The 22,826-nt window shown below is 36.9% G+C and overlaps 1 protein-coding gene across 2 annotated transcripts in view; it reads right to left on the bottom strand.

Moving 5' to 3' along the window:
* The window catches only part of PTPN12 (protein tyrosine phosphatase non-receptor type 12), a 70,854-nt gene that overhangs the window by 31,131 nt on the left and 16,897 nt on the right, over window positions 1–22,826 (bottom strand). For both annotated transcript variants that reach the window (XM_030959336.1, XM_030959335.1), the window contains exons 2-7: window positions 7,692–7,800; window positions 4,567–4,643; window positions 3,412–3,507; window positions 2,342–2,380; window positions 1,548–1,619; window positions 60–119 (exon numbers count right to left, since the gene is read on the bottom strand). In XM_030959336.1, the coding sequence (XP_030815196.1) occupies window positions 60–119; window positions 1,548–1,619; window positions 2,342–2,380; window positions 3,412–3,507; window positions 4,567–4,643; window positions 7,692–7,800 (453 nt within the window). The remainder of the gene's footprint in view (window positions 1–59; window positions 120–1,547; window positions 1,620–2,341; window positions 2,381–3,411; window positions 3,508–4,566; window positions 4,644–7,691; window positions 7,801–22,826) is intronic.

Genomic DNA, 22,826 nt, shown 5'->3' with positions numbered 1-22,826 from the left:
CATTTTGGAGACTTTTGAACAATAATTGAAGGTGAGACCAGAAGTGACTGTGTACTTACATTTTGAAATTCAAGTAATAATGTTCTAATGAAATAATCTGTTCTTGCTTGCTCAGCTTCCTAAATATGAGGAAACAATAATGCATTGGAAAAAAATATTAACAATTAATATGCAACATACAGGCCATAACTAAAATCTCAAACTTTAAACTAAGGGGTCTTTCTTAATTTATTTGGTTTGTGTTTATGATTTCCTCAAGAGAGGGGCAATAAAAACACTGATTAACACACCAGCAAGTCAGCTTGCTGCACAGGATGTGCAAAATGGCTTACTTTTACTTACAAGTGTGAGTTTTGAAATTGTCTGTTCCAAAGTCATCAATGAGCCATATAAGAATATTTCTAAGTACCTCTTTTGCTTTATTTCTCCATACTTTTAATTTACAGATTGCCTTTCACAGCCGTCCCTCTATAACACTTTTGCTGTATAAACTTCAGCCTCTTACCACTCTATCCTGTGATGTCTCCTTTTATTTTTTCCTTTTCCATTGTATTCAGTTAAGGGTGCATCTAAAAGAATCACTAATTATCTTGGTTGTGGCCAAAAAATCTAGCTTCTAGCTCACAGAATTTTCAAATCTTCCTTTGGAATATCAAGGAAAGTTTATACTGCAGAAATCAAACAATATTGTTGTATTTTAAATATCACTAACATCAGAATTTGAAGATACCTTTAAAAACTTTGCATTACAAATTCCCACAGAGAATTTAGGAGACTGAATATGCTTTAATGTGTTTCTGTCTCCTCCTGGGAATTTACCATTTCCCATCAACAACTGCAACACTGCGGGTTTTAAAGCAATGCAGCCCACATACACCAGAGTACCCAAAGGTAATAGATTCTGCTGTAGCTAAGGCAATTACAACAAACACACAAACTTCTTTCCCCAGTATCTCAAGGAACAGGGCAAAAAGCAGTCAAATTTGAATCAACTTACCCTAGGAAAAGGTTACTCAGAATCTTTATAGACTAAAATTTGCAAGTATGTATTTTCCTGACAAGATGAATCAAAGTGTACTTAATTCTTGTTAGACCATTTCGAAGTAGTATGAATAGCTGAATAAGCAGGCATGCAAACTCTTTCTGAACACCCTAAAACATGTAATGCTAATTAACTTAATAAAAATAACCTGTTCCAGTGGTACTTTCAGCTCACTCAGAATGCACAAGTCATAACACACAAAACAACTGCACAAGATTTGGATTTTTTTGAGTCTGGTGCAGACATTCAAGCAGCATATAATGCTCAAGAAATAATACATAAAAACATACAAGAGCAAGGGACACAGGTTCCCTTCTTTAAAAAAATAAAACAATCATGGAGGATTCAAAAAACCACACAGCTTAGATGTGCATGTTCCTTTGAGAGTCCTTGGTTAAAATTTAATAGTAAACAACTAAAAAGCCCACTATATACATTTCATTGAATATTTAAGTTAGAAACCCACTAAATACTTGAAAATTAATTTATAAAGCTTTATACTTACACAAGAAACACGAAATGGTCCAAAAGTTACAGCTGCTTCTCCATACAGAGGCCAGTAACGCTCACATTTTTTCTGTTAAAGTAAAGAAGCCCAATTTAATTCATGCATGGTACTGAAAGATGATTAACAGAAGCAGAGGAGACAAAATCAAAACCCTGAATGCCTTATTCTGGACTCCTTTTAAGATAATAAAATAACTTTCCTTTTGGATAACGAGAGAAAAACAAAACCAAGACCTCAAACAACCAACAGAAATACAGGCAAAAGACACTTTGCAAATTAGGATGCAAATTTCATGTCTGCCTGTACCACATGCATAAGCACCATGCAGAGGGGAGCAATGAAAGCTTAGTTTTTGTCAAAGTTGGGAATTCACAATTCTGGATTTCCTTCTAAGGTCATAAGAATAAAGAAGAGAGATTTTAAAAAAATTGTTTTTGCAGCTGTATGAATTGACAGGAAATTCTGAAGGACTTGGGATTTTCATAGTTGGCCTGCATCCCACAAAGAGCAAGACACTTTTTCCACAGTGACACAGCCAGAAACAAGCCCTTGGTACAGTTCTGTACATAAACACATATTCCACTGAGATGACACCTAAATAATCATGTAACCCTACAAATGGGGCAGAGAAATGCAGTCTCATGAACCATTTCCTATGTACAGAGATGTAAGGATAAGCATTCTCACTTCATCTGGTATCATTATCACAGTTACAGATTTGGCATATTAAGTTTCACAGCTATTGCCCCATATGGGCAAAGTTCATTTATTTTTGTATTTAGGACACATACCCTTCCCATTTCAAATTCTCGACAGGCCATTACAATTATCTGAAAAGAAAAAAAAAGATGCTCCAAGTTAGATGGTTTTGGATCATGTAACTTAAACCCACACTTCAGCCCTTGCTTCTGTCAGGCAGATACTGATACACTTGAAGTAGTTACTAAAGAAGGGACTAATGATGAATAATATTTTCTTTCCTGCATACACATGCTCCTCTAATTCTAAAACAGTAACCAAGTTTCATCCTTCACAAAATCTACATCACTAATACAACACTTCAAGGCTACTTAATTCAAATTCACTGTAATCCTGTACAAATACCTAATTTATTCAATCTGACTATAAAGTCTAAATTTATAAAAATATAGAACCATTTGTCAGCTGGAAGAAACATAGCTATATTTGCTTAAAGTGACATGGAATGCATAAAATACGAACAATCCCCCTGCCAAAAAAAATTGACCATCAATCAGATTTCTTAGGTGAAGCTCTATCAGAAAGCATGAGTAGCACAATAAAAATGCACCAACAGGTAAGCTATTTGTAACAGTAAGTAACAATGACAAAAGTGTCAAAAAACTACCCCTCCCAAAAAAAAGAATTCAGAAAAAAATTGGCAAACCTATCTGATTTCCACAAGTATTTAAAAGTTAATTCCTGACAAAAGCTGTTTAAACACATGTAGAATATATAAAACACTAACTAACCCAAAATTAGCATAAAAAGGAAGGTAAGTGGTTTGAGATTTTTTTTTTCACATTCTGGTTCTGTATTTGATTTTGTCAGTCTATATTAAATCAGAATTGTCCGGTCTCCTACCTTACAGATAAAACAAGCAAAAACCTATTCATAAATATGAAGGGCTTAATGTTCATTCAACAAAATTATTACTTTAAATTTACATTATTAAACTACATAAATAATGTTAATGCCATTTAACTACAAAAGGCAACATTTGGGAAGCAAAAAATCTAAACCACTGTCAATATTTTGATAATAATAGCCAGCTCAAGCAAAAAAATACACAATCACAGTGTCATGAAATAAGGTAATGCTGAATTTTTCTACAGCTACTTACAGCAACGTTGTATTCCCATATCATCCTCCAGAAGTCTATGACTGTATTGGCTAAGGGACCCTGGGTAGCAACATATGCTTTTGGCCCATGTACTCCCTGGGATTGGAGAAAGGAACCAATAATGTTTATAAAGAACTTTATCTGCACTGAATTTAAAAGGTTTTGGGTTCTAATGGTAAAATTAGAATATCCTTTTTTTTTAATACATGTAACAGGAAGGGTGAATACGAAACATGACTCCTAATTACATTAGTGGGAATTTAGCTGGTAATCTCAAGGGAGCCCAAGATCACAACAGCTACAGCACTGCCAGAGACTGTCACAGGAAATAAGTATGTTCAGATTCTGAAGATTCCCTTTAAGTCTGCATTTTCTTTGTTACTCAAACACTTAGTGACGAAAAACAGAAAATCTTTCTGTAAAAAAGCATCCTCTTGAACAAATTTAAGTTCCTCCCTCTGTGTAATACATTTCAAAATTATAAAATTTTAGAATTTATATTAATAAATATAATTTTATATTAATTTTATTAATTATATTAATTTTCAGTACATTAATGTTCAGCTTTTCAAGCTAAACATTCATGCCGGAAGATTTGATGCAGGAAGATTTAGATTTTACCTGCTTCTGAAAAATAAAGCTACAAAGACAGCTAAAGATATTAAGACTTTGAAACAAAACTGTATCAGGCTTTGAGTCAAATTCTGGCTTCTCTTTAAGAATGTCAGATTAATTCCATTACCATTGTTAGATTAAGAATGTTAGAATGTTAATGCCATTGTCACACTTCTTCCACGAACAGAGCAAAATGTACATTAACATATACAAATTGTGAAACACCTCATTTATGGCCCCTAAAAATGTCACCTCTAAAAACAACTGCATCTGAATTTTCCTATGGTATAAATCTCCAATGCACTTGCCTGCCACTTTAAAATTAAGTATTTTACACTATATTTCCACTTAGGATTAAATCAAAGTTTTAAAGATTGTGCTATGAATGGCACCATGTTTGCAAATTTATTCAAGTCATAATAAAATTATATCTTCCCTTACAGCTTTAAAGTCTTATGTTAGACTATAATATTAAAACTGCACTGACAAGAAAAAAAAGCTTAAAAAGAACAGAAGAACTGTTAAACTAGTAGCACATACCTTAATAAAGTTTGCATTGATGTAATCTGAATCTTGTGGAGGAGTTTTTAAGGTCAGTTTAACTCTGCTGTGATCAACTAAAAAAACAGACCAAAATATTTTTTTGAACAAGAATTACAACACATGGAAATCAATATAGAACAGTAAATATAATATATATAGTACATTAAAGAACATTTTCCAAAGGTGAGTCACACAATCAGGTCAATACATTTGATTTATGTAAAAATGTAACCCAGCTCAGGTAGTGAGTGACAAGCAGAGTAGCTCCTGTTTTGTGCTTCTGATGCTCAAGTTTACAGGGTATCACCTCCTGGAATTCCAAGAGCAATTCATCACAAAGAGGCAAAACACAATTAATCAGAAGCCATCAAAAGTGCAGTTACACAGCATTAACACAGATCCCAGTGGTCAGAATTAAGACACACTCAAGGAAGGCAGAAAGCACAAAACACCAGTGCACAGTTAAAGCAGCTGGCAGCTCTCAAAGTCTCTGCCAAGGAGGATTCCATCAGGTATCACAGCAGGAAACAGGCACCAGGGTTTATTGCTCAGGCACAGACTGATCCCTGTCCCCCAAATACTGGGCTAGGCTCTTTGTTGCAGCATTTCTGAACTAGAAAACAGCAGATTCCTTCATTTATGGGGTTTGGGACACGTCAAGTTTCTGCTTCAAACATTACTGACTGTCTCAGAGAAAGCTTCTGATAAAACTAGCAGTTCCTGGGAGATTAAAATCCTCAGCAATATAAAAATAGCTTTATTATTTGTTGACAGAATAAGCTAAACATTTTGTTATTCCTTCTGGCCTTAAAAGAAATCCATATTTAATCCAACAACTTGATTGTTATTAAAATGGTGTAGGTGGTTGGCAGGTCTGCCAGTCCTTCCAGCTCTTGTTGATAACAAGACTTATTAGCTATCAAATAAAAATTGTTCAGACTATCTCTACACTAGAGGTTCTTTTAGTTGAAAATCCATATCAAAAAGGAAATTATATTTTAATGGGGCAACAGAATTATCTGTAGAAACAGCAGCTGCTCAAGCAATTTGTTACTTTTTGCTCCCAGGGTCAATTCCTCAACCACAGAACAACTGCTAAACCTTTGATTAGACCTAAATTCAAGAAAAAGACAAAGAACAAATATATTTCAAAAGAGAAAATACAGTTAGTTGGGTTTTTTGTTTTGTCAAAACATCACTGATAATAAAACAAGGAACTGTGCCTAGAAGAAGCAAATGCTAAGAGTTATTTCTATACAGAAAGCTCTCCCAAAAAGCTTGCAAAATTGTGAAATTTTTCTGCCAGAGTACCCGTAACATGCAAAAAAATCTGTTACCATGTAATGCTTCTTAAAAAAGCACAAGTGCAAATTAGGAGACTTTTAGATCACAAATCTAAAGACAACACGTTCATATAAAGGCCTAGAAAAACCTTTAAAACGCATTGCACTGTTACACATTGATAACTTGGACTATAAAAGCAAGAACATTCTCTAAGCATGAAATGGTGTCATGGACTTTATACTAAAAACTGCTTTTAAGTGGCAGAACAGACTAATTAAAGTAGCAGGCTAATGAGGGATCCTATCTTAGCACAGTAGATCCAAAATTCTAGAGCAATTTCCAAATGTCAACAATACCATCCTGTCTCTGTGTGCCACAGCTCATCTGTGGCAGAGCTGAAGGTCTGGAAGAGAATTTCCCCCAAAAATCCACTGCAGTTCTCAGCTTCTGAAGATTAAGTGCTTGGATATTGCTATACATGGTTATAAAGGCTCAGTTCACAATAACTAATCGGTTCTTCAGGTGACCAGTGAACACCATGTTGCATTTAACTACCATTTAGGATGGCTTAGTAAATTGTAATGGGAACATGCATCCTACTGTGAAGCCAGTGTTGAGTTAGTGCTGAGGTACTGATCTCTCTGGTAACAATTTCTGATAAATACAGCACTAATCTCTGATTAAGTTACAAATGTACATAATTTCCTGGATTTACAAGAGATAGACATGGGTACGTTGCCTTTCTCCTGCTTCTCATTTCAAGCTGATCTCCCATCACTTCATTGCTGGAGACTTTGGATGTTTAAGACATTCACTTAAACTGAAAATACATCTTCAGTTTTCCTCAATGTCAGCTTTGAAGTTCACTCATTTCCCCACTGTGAGCTTTATTCCCTCCCAGATCCCAGTGGCTCAGCTTTTATTTCCACAGAAATAAAACCACTGTCTCACCAATTCAGCCTGGCTGCTACCAAGATTTCACTATATTGTTCACAATCTACCAAAATGCCAGGACACTGTTAATAAGATGACAATAACGACTTCCTCTCTCTTTTTCACTCTACCTACTAAACATTTCCTCCCAACTAATAAGCAGAGTAAAGTGTGCCTGTTGCTGACCTTCTGGGACAAGAGAAGTGGCATTTGTCAGAAGACTACCCTTTAATCTCACTGTCAGCTGTTCAGATCCAGAAGCACAGTGAGCTGTGCCTCAGGAACCACATTAAGTGAGCATGTAACAAACAGTCTTGTAATTTCATGTGGATCTGTAGTATCCCCATGGTGGTGGGTTTAAAATATAAATTGTGCTCTGACTCTTGCTTTCTGTGTCCACACATTAAAAAGAATTTCATTTAGACTCTAGCAAAATAGAAACCAAAGTTAATCCAGCACTGAAAGATTTTCAACAACATCTGCAGGATACAAACAGGCAGAAAAGATCTACGTTACAGCAAAACAGGTTCCTTAAGCCTCCTTAGAATTTCACCTAGAGTATATGCTGACATTTGTTTGTTTTCTACCATGAATAACATGTTCCTAAGGAAAACATACATTTAAGCATCTAGTAATGTTATCAGCTACTCTGAGCTAAAATGAAAGTGTCAGCTTGATACAGCTTCAGAATCAGAGCAACTTTATCTTTGGGTGATACGTCTCCTGATAAAATATAAAAATATTCAGTCACTTTGCCTTCCAAGTTAAAACTAAAAATAAAAACATCTTTCCGCAAATTATCTCCAATTTTGCCTTTCAGTAATAACTAAAAAGTAAAATCCAAAATACACGGAGAATAACAAGTCCTTTTCTTTGTCCTCTATCAACATGTAAATCAGACTTACATGGCAATATATCTTTGTATCTATTCTTTTTAACATTTTCTTCTTTTTCTCCAGTGGCTGTTGGGTAGATCTTCTCTGTTCTGTATTTTGTTGATAATCTTCTTAACCTCTGGAATAAAAGATTTAAATTGTTAAATTTCCAAGCCTCAAGATAAACATCATAAGGGATTAGTTTCATTGACGAAGATGATCACTTAGGAAAAAAAAAATAATCTCTTCTCTCCTTTTATGATATTCACTACAATGAAGTTTAAACACCTTTAGTTTAGTACTTTAGTACTTTTAGCACATCAACAGGTTATACCCAAGTTAATGCCATCTCTATACTTGAGACGTGGAACTTTGGAAAAGCCAGTACAGCATCAGCATGAACTATGGTCATACTTTACTTGGACATTGCCCTGTTGAGTAACAACTGCATTAAGAATACCTGTGAGAACCAGAAATATCTCAGGGGACCTGGAGGAAGAGCACAGCATGGGCTGGCTCAGGAGCAGCTGGTACTTGGCTCTGAGGCACCAAGCTCCCACACTGACAACTCAACAGAAAGCAAAATCCTACATTTAACCCGTGCCAACTCCTAACGCCCAGCTCCTGTGGAGTTTCCAGCTCAAAGAAAGAAGGTCTCTGTCTCTCAGACACATGCTATTCACAATTAAGATGAGTGACAGGAGGTCTGCTTTATTCACAACAGTATGTCAATTTTCCCCCTCCATCTATTTCAAACTCTAGAAACATGAGTCAAAATCTCTAATAATAAAAACCAGCCCCTGCCTTGCAGTAATCTAGAAAACAAAAAGAGCAATACAGCTTTTATCATTCCAAACAAGTTAGGCCTTTGCAACCTTAAAACTGAGGAGTAAAAGTTCTCATTGAAAAAAAATAAATACAAGAGGAGCCAGCAGTCCTTGTTATTTTAAACTGTGTAGACATCCAGATTTAAAAGGAACACCAAAGAATTAAGAAATTTAACTCTGGTGGTTGCAAACTCAGCCATTCTATCGACACTGACATGGTGGTGCTGCATAAGACTGCCAAAAGGAAGACTGAAAGCAGCTCCAAACAAATTTAGCATCTCTAGTGAAGGATGTTCTGTCCAGGTAGAAAGACAGACATGCTTCATGTTTCCCTCCCTCTATATTTAATTCATCATTGCACACTTGAAGACTCAAAACATTCATGATTTGTGTTCTTTTGGGGAAGGGGGACAAAGGGAGAGGCTTTTTGCCAGTTAAAAATGTAAATCTTGCTTGTCACTGACTATGCAAGAACCTACAGGCAGAAAGGTATTCTAACAAAGATGATCTGTCTGGAAAGCCAGTTTTAGCAGCTTTAGAAGAATTCAAGAAGAAAACACCTGGGACACTCACTGCACACTTTAATTAAAAAAATGTTTTGGCAACTCAAGCCTTTCAATAATTCCTCCTAATTTATTATGCAATTGAGGTGACTAATTATGCATATTGGGCCCAAAATTGTCCTAGCCCCACCCTCAATCTTAAGAATAAAATCGCGTAAAACTTATCATCTCTCTTACAGAGAAAAACATTTTCATGAAATTTATAGGGATATAGCAAAAAAAAAATCAAATTACCTATGCAAATGTGGATAAAATCTGTCATTAATTTAATTGAATACACATCTAATATATCAGAAAAGTGACATTTGCAGAACAAAAACAAATGGCAAAGTAAAAAAAATAAATCAAATCAAGAAGAACCAGTTTTTAATTTTTTTCTCTTCTGCAAGGACTTCATCACAGATTCAATCACTGAACACTAAAAAGAGCACCAGAACGAGCCTGCAACTATTTTTTTATTTTTTGAATGAATGAAATGAATTTTCTTAAGACATCTGCAATATTAACCAATGAAGCAAAACAATAAATGTCTGGAGATGTGGTAGTGTCTGACCACACAGTGACCAAGCTGCTAAATATTTAACCTCAAAGTACTGTAAGAGTGAGGTACAGGAAGATTCAATTCTTAAAAAGACACAAACAGTTCCTGAAGCCCTCATGGTAACTACACTCATCTTTGCAACACTAAAAATAAATTCACAGCATAACCTGAACACAGCAGGCAGAAAAACCTGGTTTGTCACACAGCACACACAAAGAATGCCACTGCATGTAGGAGACTGTCCTATATAACATTGACCTTTCCTAAGTCAAAAAATATCACTTGTGCTAAGACTGAACACACCCAGGAGTCTAGAAAAAGCCAAATGAATGCACATAATTTGGCTAAACCAGCTATGAACTGCAAGGCTGAGAAATACTTTGAAATAGGCTATGACTCTCCAATGAAGAGGGGGAAAAAAGCAAAGACCAACAATCATACGTTCCAAGCGCAGTCATTAATATGATATTGTGTATTGTTCCAACATGGTTGTGAGTCTTAAAGGGTTTTCCCCTCCATCTTACTGATTATTATAGGGCAAATGTCATGATTCTGCTTAAAAGAAGTTTAGAGAAAAACTACTTCTACAAACCATGACTAAAAGCAGAAGTTATTTTACCTGAGAAAGAACACACTCAAGGAAGTCAGGTTAGGTATCAAAAAGTAGGACGATGATCCTTTTTGGGTAAGCCCATTTTAAAAGCACACAAGAGAAAAAGGCATGCACTTTCACCCACACAATTTGGACAAATTGTAAGCCAAAAAGGCTTGAGTGCCTACTACCAACTTTCATTTTCTAGAAAACAATGCTATGAGAATCCAGCAGAGGCTTCTTCCCTACATGATTCAATCTCCCCTGCTCTGCAGTTTGCTAAACAGATCAGAAAGTAGGATTAGTTTAGCTCAGCTCCAAGGCAAAGCCTGGAAATGAAATACAGGTTGATTTTAGCACACATCTGTTCCTAAAATTCTTCAGGATCCATGCTTTTAATGCATGTTTGCCAGCTGCTCTGTGACATGGGTAATAGAAGATACCTAAGTACAGTCCTGAGAGCAGCCAAAATGAGTAAGGAACATTCTTTATGACTTATAGTAGTATCTGCTACATAGAATAATATCTATTTCATGCTTTGGAAGAGGAAGAATTGACTAAAGAGTAAGGAAAGAATTTTTAAAACTGAGCTTTGGACAGAGTACCAGAGGAATGGAAAAGTGCCAGACTCAGCAGAGTATTCTGCCCTACATGCAATAGAAAATTCCTGCAGAAGGCTATTGCAGTGTGTGCTGACAGCCTGCTGTGGGATGCAAAGGATCCAGTGCTTCCTAGGTTACAGCCCAGAGTGACCAGGAGGAGGAGAATGTACTCAATAGCAGAATGGGGGTAATGACAGGGCAGAAAAGAATTCTCTTCAGACTACACTAAGCTGACAGGACAGGCAGCAAGATCCGTCTCAGCTCGGTTTCAAGCAGCTAATTGTTTATAAACAACTGTTTATTAAGCAATCATTTGGGTTAAGTCAGTCAACTGCCCAAATGCTTCCCTGAAGACACTTGGGCACCAAGAGCAGGGACATGGCAGGTCCAGCCTGGTGCCTCTGCAGATAACCCTGGGTGCTTCTGCCTGCCCAGTGGGACTGCTGTCCTGGTAACACGGAAATCCTCACTGGCATGTCCTTTCAAGAACAAACAAAATGGTCAAAGACAAGCATGATGAGCCAGAAATATGCACTTTAAGAGCTGCATTCACAAGGCCTTTAGTTCCAGTCATTAGAAAAGCTCCATTTTAATTCTGCTTATTCATTGTGCGACAGAAGTGGTTTGTGGGGTAGTGACAAACACCACATGTGACAGTGAGCAGATGAGTCTTTGAAACAATTTAAGTTTCAGAAACATACTTCCAACTTCCATAGTGGTTTCACAATCTGTACTACAAATCTACTTCAGTTTTTACAAAAAGACAAACCAGCTTTTCAAGATCAACTTGTGGAATCCTACCATATCAAGAGGAACTTTGTCCAGTCAGTTCAGGAAATACAGATCTTTGACTTTCATTGTCAGTTTATTTATTTCCTCAACACTTTAGAAAGCCTTTAAAGACACAATGCCTAATATAGAAGTGCTGTTTGTGGATTAAAGAAAGCATTTATATAGCTTACTGAAATTTAAAGAACTCACTTCAAAAGCATAAGCTTTTGGAGTCAAGTTCCTTTGACTCCTTTCTGGGCTTCTTTTCAAGGACAACAAGACAAATATTTCACCAGAGTTTCTGTTATCTCAAGTCTTCAAACTGCCTCCCTAAGCCTTGTCTGACATTTCTAATTGGCAAAACAAATGATAATACAACAGAGATGTTCTCTTGACTCTCCTTTCTGACCATTCCTGAGGAGCAGGACATACCAGAGAGCCAGAAGTGAGGTGCTGCAGTATTCCACAACACCCACTTGCCTTGTGACAACAGGCCATAGAACCAGGCTCAGGAAGCTCTACACAGTCAGCTCTGGCAGTGGTCTCCTGACATTGTGCCAATGACAAGGAACATATTTTGTTCTGCAAAATTTGCCAAAATGCATTAAGAAATACTCAAAGAAACAAGAAATTAAAGAAAAGGTTCCATAAAAGTTTCCTTAAAAATCAGAGCATAAAGAAGATCCTAGGAAACACTTCAAAAATGTTGTATTAATGCACTCATTTCATTAAATAAGACAATGATTTCTATCATAAGGTGGGCATTGCATTTTTCTTACTAACAGGAAGGGAAGAAAAAACCAAGAATTATGTGCAACTCTGGTCTCATCCAAATAATTTAGATAAAGCTCACCAGGGCAGAATACATTCCCTAATACTTGGACAGTGAAAAAATGTACCTGTATGGAGCAATGTGAACTAAATTACCACAAAAATTTCAAAATTACTATCTTCTGGTTATCTCTAGTCAGATAACCCTGGTTTCAGGTTCTGTACCTATGAACAAAGAAATGCCAGAGATGCCTTTGGCAACAGAGTTCATTGCAGACTTTGGTATCAGTGCTCAAATGGGGCTCTAACTCCCTAAAACTGCTTTGGTTCCAGAAATATTTCAAGTTCAATGCCTTGCAAATCCAGCTGGAGTTTTTCTATACCACCTTCTCATCAGTGAGGTCTCTGGGAAACACCAAGACTAGCTGATGGTGGTGAACTCAGGTGGAGAATGGACTATTCAGGAGAGCAGCTCCAGGTTGCAATAGCAAGGAACAAATGAACACAGTGAACACCACTTTGTCTTAGGAGTACTTGTAAAACAGCATACACTTGTGATCCATGTCAATATTTCCCCCTTGATTCCTGTCAGCTTTCAAACAGCAATTGTTTGCCAGAATTCCTAGTTCTTGTGATGGAGGGATAAAGCCTTCCCAAACACCAGACAAACATAAGCAGTGGAAGGAGAATGACTCGGTTTTGTAAAACTTCACTGTATCTCAACATTCACAGATGGCTTTGGCTGCAAAAAAAAAACCCCAGGCTAGCAGTCTGCACTGGACCTGTCTCTCTAAAACAAAGCCCTGAAGGGAGATTGCAGGTTGACCTGATAGAAGGAGGAGTTTTCATAGCCTTGGCACTCTCTTCTGGCAGCACCAACTAACCCTGGAGCTCTGGGTGCTCCAAGGGAATCTCTGCTGAAGTGATTAATAGGTAACTACACTCCCTTGGGAGCTCTGTCTTCAGCATTTCATAGCAGGACTCTGATGAGTCCAACAAACCCCACTGCATTCCAGGAAGCTTGTGGGAACCACATAGAAGAAAAATTCTTCCAAAATTACCCAGACAGCTGAAAACAGCATTATTGCAGTATTAGATTGTATGGCGTATTCTGTGCAGGTGTTGGACTTCAGCGATCCTTGTGGGTCCCTTCCAACTCAGGACATTTTATGCTTTTACACTATCTTAACTCTCTGCTATTTTCTCAGGAAAGAGGTGAATTCATGTTACTACACTAATTGGAGATTTCTATCCCATAAAGAAGTATCAGCCAGTGAAGACAATGCTGGTAGATGCTCATGCAGAGAAGGCAAATGATAATCCTGCAAGCAGCCTGTTAAGACAGCATCCTACTGTCTCTCGTATCACATTAAAAACAGAATCAGGTAAAAAACTCCAACCAGCAGAATTACTCATCAGAATTAGGTACTGTCAGAGTAAGACCAACATTTCCCATCTTTCCAAACCTGTATTTTCCCCAAGAAAAATGTTAGAATTGGACACATCTCCCACACTACCAATAAAGACAGCTTTACACAGACACTATCAAAATGTGGGCTGACTGCTTCAAGTCTCCTTTCCTTTCCCTCATTTCTGAATGAAATATAAAACTATTTTTATAAATATAAAATTTATAAATTAAATTTTATAATAAATATAGAACTATTTTTATATTATTTGCATGTTAATCCTAGTCTAAACTAGCAGTACTATCAATTACAGTTAATTTATGTTCAGCATTATAGTTAAGCCACATATCTACTGCCCATTTTACAGGGTTGGAGAAGACTGAGGAGATCTGTGGTTTGGCAACAAGCAAGGAAATAACTGAGCAAAACCAGAACATTAAATTACTAAAGGATAACCTGGTTTTAGCTAGTAGGTTGCTAATGTATGTTCTGAGATATTTTAGAAAGTCCTGCAGCACACTCATTAAGAATTGGGATTATAATTTCCCATACTGTTTCCTCAGCACCCTCACATTATTGCAGTGATTACTGTGAACACATTACAAGAAGTGAAAATGTGCTGGACAATGAAACAGTAACAGTTCTTTATGGATGATGAGTGAAGAACAAGAAAATTGTTATTAGTATGAAAGCACACAATTAGAAGGTTGACTGCTTTGGACTCAAGTCTAGGAAGTACCTTGATGCAAAACCAGAAAAGATTAACATTAGCACACACTACAACTAGCAGGCTTCTTAACAGTGTTAGAGTAATTGCAGAACAATTGATAATTCAAACCAGAAATAAGCCTCAATTTTTTTTTTTTTACAACAAGATGACTTTTTGTCTTCATAATATAAACCCAAACAGTCTATGGAAGCAAAGCTGTTGAGACACAAAGAAATAAAACTCATAAACCGGGGAACTCCCTTGTTTAAAATCATTATTTTCAAGTTACTGGATTATTTCCCTATTATTCCTTCAGCATTAGGCTTTATGCATGCTGACAGCACAGGTATATCAAAAGCATCACATTTAATCTTTATTTAAAACAAAAATGGCTATAAGTCTAAGTAAACATCTTTTTAAGAGCTACTCTGAGTTATCCAGGAGAGATTACCACACTACAAGTCCACTCCATTTTTAAAGTCTATCCCAGACTCTGCCTCTGAAGTAAATCAAATTTTGGCATCCTGGATGTGACACTACACTGTGAGTGCAACATTTGAGTGAAAACTTCTACAGACCATGTCCTCCACCCAAAATAGAGATGAAGTAGATATTTGTCCTCTCTGTTACACACACCAAATTTACTTCAAAACCCAACAGCTCTCATGTAACAGGAACAGATACCAAAGTAACAACATCCCAGGACCAACCCTTGGAAACCTAGAAGAAAGTATCTAAAGGCGAGTTGAGACTTTTGCCACAAAGAAACATCCCATAGGCAGGAGGTTTTATTCCAGGTCAATCAGAACAAAAGCCATATTTTTCATGGCCACAGGAGGGGCTGGACCAGTCACTATTTGGCTCTTCAGCTTCAGTGCTTGTGTCTCAACCAACACAGCATTCTGAAACACTCAAAAGCACCCTGTGACAAGCATTCACAGGAAAGCCTGCACAGTAAATACACGTGAGGTACAATATCAACAAACAGCATGAGGATCTAAGTACTAGCTTCTATCCTTGAAGAATATTGAGGGTTTTTAACCATATCAATTCCCCCTGAAATATTCCATTATCTATCACCACCTATTACTCCCCAGTCTTTACCATTCCCTTGCCTGTGACTTCATAGTATGTGGCATGAAGCATTAAGATCCATGCAGAATGTATCTTGCTTTTGTTTCTGCTCAGCACCAAAGAAAAGGGGGGGAACCAACCCAAATTCTCCTCCCTCTTCCTTCACAAGATGCAAAACCCTTCCTCTTTTCCCACGCCTTGGAACACATTTCCTTGAGGTCAGTGTTTGTTTTCCAAGCAATTCATACAAGGTGGAAAAAAAAAAGCACCATGACTGAAACAGGAAACACTGAGCTTTCACTCCAACAGAAGTAAACTAGAATTTCTTACCTGCTAGTCCCCCACTACCAAAGCTGCCATAAATAAGGGCACAGGAGAATAGGCTTAGAGCCTTATAAAAACCTTATTTAAGCCTTTTCATAAATCTGCACACACTCCCTCAAAAAAGGTCTGCCATAGCAGTTATGTCCTGCCTTCCCAAAAGGGTTTTAACAGCCATGTCCTGCAAATTTATCTGAAACACAGATCCTGCCCTGTAAGACTTTCACTGAGAATGATTTTAAGCTGAAAAGCTGGAGTCTAACAACTGCTCTGGGTAAAAAACAGAGCTGTTTGTGCATTCAAGAAACCCTGCAACTGCAATCTAGTTTTGAGCCCAATTTACCTTACTGAAACATCTCTAGAGCTCAGAGGTGCTGCTCCTTTCAGTAACATCCTTTGGCATGCAGTTGAATTGCTATTCAATGACACATGTTTAGTGTTTAATATACAATTAAAATAAAAAATATGCCAATTTTGTTTTTCACCAGAAGTCTTAACTACTTTTTTTTTTAAGCAAGCCCTTGTATAGAAACACAATATTTTCAGACACTTTCAGCAGAACCCCCATTATTCAGCAGATAAGACTAGGGTACTGATAATATAGTTATGTCAGTTCATGATTGGCAACTAAAACCCCCGCTATTTAATAAATAAAAATAAGAAAATTTTTTACAAACACTGAATCAGTACTTCCATGCAGCAACTCATACACAGGGAATATATAAAGGATTGTAAAAAAAAGATAAGACATAAAATAGAAAATACATTTTTATTATCTGGAGAAAACACATTTACAACTATTTTCACCCTTACTTTGAGGCTGTGTTTGGAAGCCAAGGAATGTGCTAGTCATAAAGAGGCCATTTATGATAGAGTTCAATAGCATTTTAAGAGCTAGAAAAAAAGTAGCCCCATTAAAGTCACAAACTTGTTCTAAGATTTCAACTGTAATAACCCTAGCTAATAAACAGCACAATATTTACAGAGAGACAACGTAATTTTGTGTTGTAATCATTTACATTTGCAGTATCTGTAAATTTTTGCCTAACAAATTTGTCCCCAACAATTCAGAAGCACACACCTTCCAAGCATAATTCTGATTTCAAAAAGAGACAGGAGAGGGAATCCAATGGCCAACAGAATTCTCATAATTCTGGCAGAAAGAGCTACAAAGCAACTATTGAAATGAAACCAAAGCATTAATGGCTAGTATAGAAACAATAAATCCAGACAACCAGTTATTTCCATGCATGGCTTTAGATTATTTCTCTCCATTAAAGTTCTTGCTTTAATGGCTGAACATTCAAGTAGAACTACTAAATGTTCAAACGCTTGAACAATATTAAATTTGCCATTTAATTTGTTTCTGCTGAATTCAAGGAAAGCTCCTTAAATCTTCTTCATTCATGCTACATTGCATGCAATTGTCTCCTACAAAAGGAACACAGGCATCTGCACAGTATTACCATTAAGAGTACATATTGTAGTATTAATATAGTGTTACAACTCAAGGAGAATGTTTCTTACTTGCCTCATATTTTGTTCAATAAGCACTTCAAGAAAAGGAAAAGGCTGTGCTTCTCCAACACAACAACAATTTATTGTTTGACATGCCATTAACACTTTGAATCCCATGGTAACCTTAACCCAGGTATTCCCAGGCCATGCCAATCCAAAAGTGGCTACAAAGGAAACATCTGTCTCTTTGGCAGGCCTGTATCTCAACAAGACACAATGACAAGAATACTACAGTGAAGTTACCAGAAAGCAAATGAAAGTACTCTTTTAATCAGACAGTTTGAAGTTTAACCTTTTTAAAATCATGAACATTTTGGAGGAAATTTTTAATTCTGAAGACTTACAAAAGCTTGTACCTAAAGGACCAAGTAAAAGACATCCATTGTACAACCTCTTAAAACCAGTGTTGAAAACATACTTCTACAATAAAGCCTTTATATATATATATTATTCTGCACATCTAAACAGCAGTTCAAATTTTAAATTATTTTCCCAATAGTTGTAAGATGCCTTTTTTACATTTATAATGCAATCACTTCTGTAATTTTTATATTTGGAAGAGCAAAGAAAATATTACCTCATATGAAGTAAATGCTCAACCACCTAACGGTAATCCACAACTTAAATTTGCTACACAGCTAATGTGCAAAATACAGTCCTTCTGCCAAATTTCAACAAATAGAAAGTTCCTCAAGTCAACTGGTAGAATGAATCTGGTTCAGACAAGGGCCTTGTCAATCAAGCTGCTGATACATTTAAAATAAACCTCAGCTGCCATTGCTTTGAAAAGATTAATATTTACAATCCAGAATGTACAAGTCGATAGTTTGTTTGGTAAACAATAGCATGGGGTTTTTATCTGATCCACAAACAACTTTATTCAACACCTCCAGTTTCTGGATGACAGATTTACTTCCAGGTATTTCAGAATCACACAGGAACACCTTCAGATCCCACCTCAAGATCTTTATCTATAATTCTCATCTATGTGGAATATGTGACTCCACTTCCTTTCTTGGAAAAGGAAACTGTTCCAATCTGAGCTTCAAATAAATATTTGATATGGTGCCAATTCAAAAGAAGAGTATGTGAATTTCTACAGGAATTCAGTCCAGACTAGTCTCTTTAGTTTGTTTTCACAAGGAAAAATTTAAAAAAAAAATCATCTGACTGAAGGGATCTCACAAGCAGAGTTTCTCAAAAGAACTTCCCAGACCAAGCAGGCATTTTCCTTCATGACCTCTCCAGCAAAGCAGTGCACACTAACAAACATTTGATGACAAACCAGAAGACAGTAAGAGATTAAGATGGGAATATAACATTAATCAAGTGAACCAACTTTCAGGGTAAAAGAAAAAAGAATAAACCTCAAAAGTACCAAATAAAGTTGTAGGCCAGAAGTTATACTGAAACACAAATGCATATCATAAATAACTAAGTGGCAACTCAAGAGCTATAGAAGTAACCAAGGAAAAATGGCACAGAATAGTTACTGATAACCTGTATTCAGTAGTTAGTCCAGCATGCTGGCAAACTACAGATGACACAATATAAATTCTCAACAGACAACAGGACACAGGAAAAAAAAGTTTTTCTTCTTAATTAACATAACAGGTTAAAGGTGTGATTTTTCTGTTTTGATGGACTATGTTTTTAATTTTCTTTGTGGTCTGAAATTAGTAAAACTAATTCAACTTGAAATTAATGAAATTTTCCTTTTAGGACAGAAGCATTCATATTCTACTATTGCTTGCACTGCCTAAATGCACACAAAAAGCGTTAACAGCTTTTACATTTGTTTTCTGGTAACTCATATAAAACATGAATTCTTTTTTATGGCAAGGGTTTTGTTTGTAATAGTCTCGTTTAATTTGGAGATACTTTCAAAGTAACCAAAGAATGCTAGCAAATATTAACATCTTTCAGGAAAAAAAAATGGTGTTTACTCTGGATAAGGAAGCAATATTTTCCTTTTGAAAACAATCCCTGAACATTTAAATCTAACATCCTCATCCTAAGCATGTCAGTCTATACTTTCCATGACCCTTGTACCATTAAAGGGGCCTGAAAGACTTTTCTTTGATTTTAAGTCCTAATTTAAGTTCCTTGAAATTGTCTCATTCTAACCACATTTACAAAGTTACCAGATGGTGAACAAACCCAAACCCAGAACATTGCTGTTTAATGAGCACTAGTGCAGAATAGTTTAAACACTTGAGAAATCAAACAATCAAACATCTGCAGCAATACTTAAGTATGACATCTCCTGCTGTCAAGCTTTAAGCAGCGTTTATTTTCTCTGATAAAGAAATGTGGATTTTATTACTTCAGAAACAAAATGTCTATTTTTGTCTTTAAAGAAATACAAACATTTTGATGAATATTTTCAATAAGTTTGATTTCTAAGCACTGTTCTCTGCTTAGGAACATTCCTGGAAAATCTGTGGTTTTGTTAAATCTTCTGCTACTTGGTTCCCAGTTAAACTAACATGTCCAGGACAAGCTGCAAGGCAGCTATTAGACAATTATTAGGCTTTAAGTTTCATAGAAAGAACAGGCACAGAAGTGGAGGCAACTCAGAGGCACTGTCTGTGTCAGAGGGGAAAAGCTAGAACACCTGCTGAGAGTTGGGGTTTTTCAGCCTGGAGAAGAGAAGGCTGCAAGGAGACCTTAGAGCAGCCAGCAGCAGAGATGGAGAGGGACTTGTTCCGAGGACATGTAGCCACAGGACATGGGCAATGGCCTCAAACTCAAAGAGGGCAGGTGTAGATATAAGGTAATATATTTCTTCTTCCTTATATATTTCTATAAGGAAGATCTACTTCTTCCTAAGATATTAGGAAGAAATGCTTTACTATGAGAGTGGTGAGACCTGGAACAGGTTGCCCATAAAAGCTGCGGCTGCCCCATCCTTGGAAGTGCTCAGGGCCAGGCTGGGTAGGGTTTTGAGCAAGATGTGCCTGCCCATGGCAGGGCCAGTGGAATTAGATGATCATTAAGGTCCTATCCAATCCAAACCACTCAATGATTTTATGATCTACCTCTTGCTGTGCTCCACAAGTATTTATGTTCTTCACAGGCTGGGAAGACAACTGCCAATGCCCTGACTTGAATTATTTCATTACAAACAACCAAGGCTCATATGCTGGTGACTTGAAGGAACAAAAAACTCCAAAACCCAACAACAAAACACAACTAACTACTTGACTGCACAGACTTCTCTCCTTAAACTCCAGAAGTTACATAAAAATTGACTGGGCTTTTCCTTTTTTTCCTAACAACCCCAAGGATCTAAATGAAAGAAAAATTAAGTAAAAGTTTAGAAGAAAGACAGCCACTAAGCAGCAGCTCTCCTGCCCTGTGTCAGTGGAACCCATCCACTAGATGTCAGTGTCCTCTTGGGCAGAGGAAAACCTTGGATCCCAATGGAAATAGGGCAGCTGGCAGTCCTTGGTTATCAGGCCAACTGTACAGGAGGAAATTCTTATAAAGCATCCCTGGGCCACAACAGAAGCAGCCAGTAACAGCAGCATTTGTGGGTAGGAGACACAGAACAAATATAGCACCAGACACAAAGCTCAGCCAATAGAGTTGAGAACCTCATGACTAAGAACTCTTTTGTGAAACAGTACTGACATTTTTCAGGATGCTGAACATGGGTGTTAAAAAACCTGAAAGATAAAGTTATTTCTGTTTCCTACTTCTTGAAATACTCCAAAATATCAACCAGTGGTTTTGGACAAAAAAAACCACCAAACCACAAGAATGGGTTCCACCTCTACTAAAATATAAGTCAGGCTTAAAGAAGCTTACACTTGGAAGCAATAATGTAAATTATTACAGCACAGTGTGAAATCCTCTGTGATAGGCAAGAAACACCACACCCTAAATAAAGTACAGAGTCAAAGTCAAAGTTCAGGCACATTAAGTGACTGCTGTCAGAAGAAATGGGCAGAACTTTCTATTCACCTGCACTACATCTAGATATTAAGGCAAGCTCAGTTTTGAATAGAATATTTCAGTTGGAAGAGACCTAAAATTATAATCTAGTCCAGCTGCCTGACCTCTTCTAGGGTGTCTAAATTTAAGTCTGAAAGGAGAATACTGATATAAAAGGAATTTTAAACTTGACTGCAGGACCATACTTGTAAACCAATGACATCTCTACAAATTATGTTGGGCTGATGGGCAGGGGTATGCCAGAGGGGAAGCAGCATCATGCATTACAAAAGGAGACAGACAAACAAGGAAGGTGAGAAAAAACAAGCCACGTTTTTATGTTATATTTTAATGCACCCGGGATTGTAAGAAACCTGTACAAGGAAATTATCACTGTAGTGGTAGCGCACACAAGTAACCTCTTGGTTCTTGTGGAGGAGACTGGGAAGGCAATGAAGTTGAAAAAAAAAAAGAAATTAAGTATTTCAGAGGATTATGAAGTACAGATTTCTTTCTTTTTGAAGAGATTGGATCAGTTTGCCAGACAATCTTTCAATCCCACAGCAACAAAAACACCTTGAAGCCAATTTGAACGAGCACAGGACCTGGCTAAAGACACATCCTGAAGAACCACTTATAGTTACTGCATGCTTACATCTCTTATTCTTGCCAGACAGGAAAAGGCTAAAAAAAAAATTCACCACAACTTTTTCTCTTAGAGAAAAAAAAAGAAAGAAAATGGAGGAAGTTGAATGAAAGGAAATTATACAGAACCAAAAAAGTGAAACACTTGCAAGCAGGGCCTGTTGAAACACACCGGGCAGCAGTACCTGCCACTGTCCTGACCAGGGATGGGCTCTGGTGTCCTGTGCTCATCAACCTGCTGCTACTATGGACACAGTCTGAGCTTCTACTCAGAATTTGCCATTGAGAAAGACTGGGAGGATAACTCTATTTCATTCCTGACATTCTCACAGTATCCTACAGTCGCAATAAAGTATTAGACTAGGTGCATATTTGATTTGACACATTATATTGTTTGAATACTCTGAAGACCCTGAAAAGTATAATATGATCCTAAAATTTATCTCGTCTTCCTCCCTCATTACTAATATACCTATTGCACTATGTACCCCAGAGTGCATTGCACTGCTGGGAAAGGATTAAAAAAAATCTAATTCATGTTATCATTTTCTCCCAACCACCACAACTGCAGTTATGATCACTTGAACTGTTCATTTTTTTATAACCAAGTTATTTTTAAGGGACTGTCTGTCTTCTACTCAGATTCTATTTGCCCATGCAAGTCTAGGACAATTTTACCCTTTTGCTCTTATGCTGCAAATCCAAAGAAATCTCAAGAAAATTGCCCTCGATACAGAAATAACTCCAGCTTTTATTTCCCATGTGCATGTATGCCCTACAACAGCACTGTGCTTGCTAGCCCATCTCTTTCCAAGATAATTGTTTTGATAATCTTAATGAACAAGTAGTACTTGAGAACAGCAAAAAAAGGCAACCAGGGGAA

This window comes from Camarhynchus parvulus, chromosome 1A (assembly GCF_901933205.1).
Source record: "Camarhynchus parvulus chromosome 1A, STF_HiC, whole genome shotgun sequence".
In the NCBI taxonomy this organism is placed as follows: Eukaryota; Metazoa; Chordata; class Aves; order Passeriformes; family Thraupidae; genus Camarhynchus; species Camarhynchus parvulus.
Note: the sequence above shows the minus strand (reverse complement) of the source record. Positions and strands in the feature narration are given on the sequence as shown.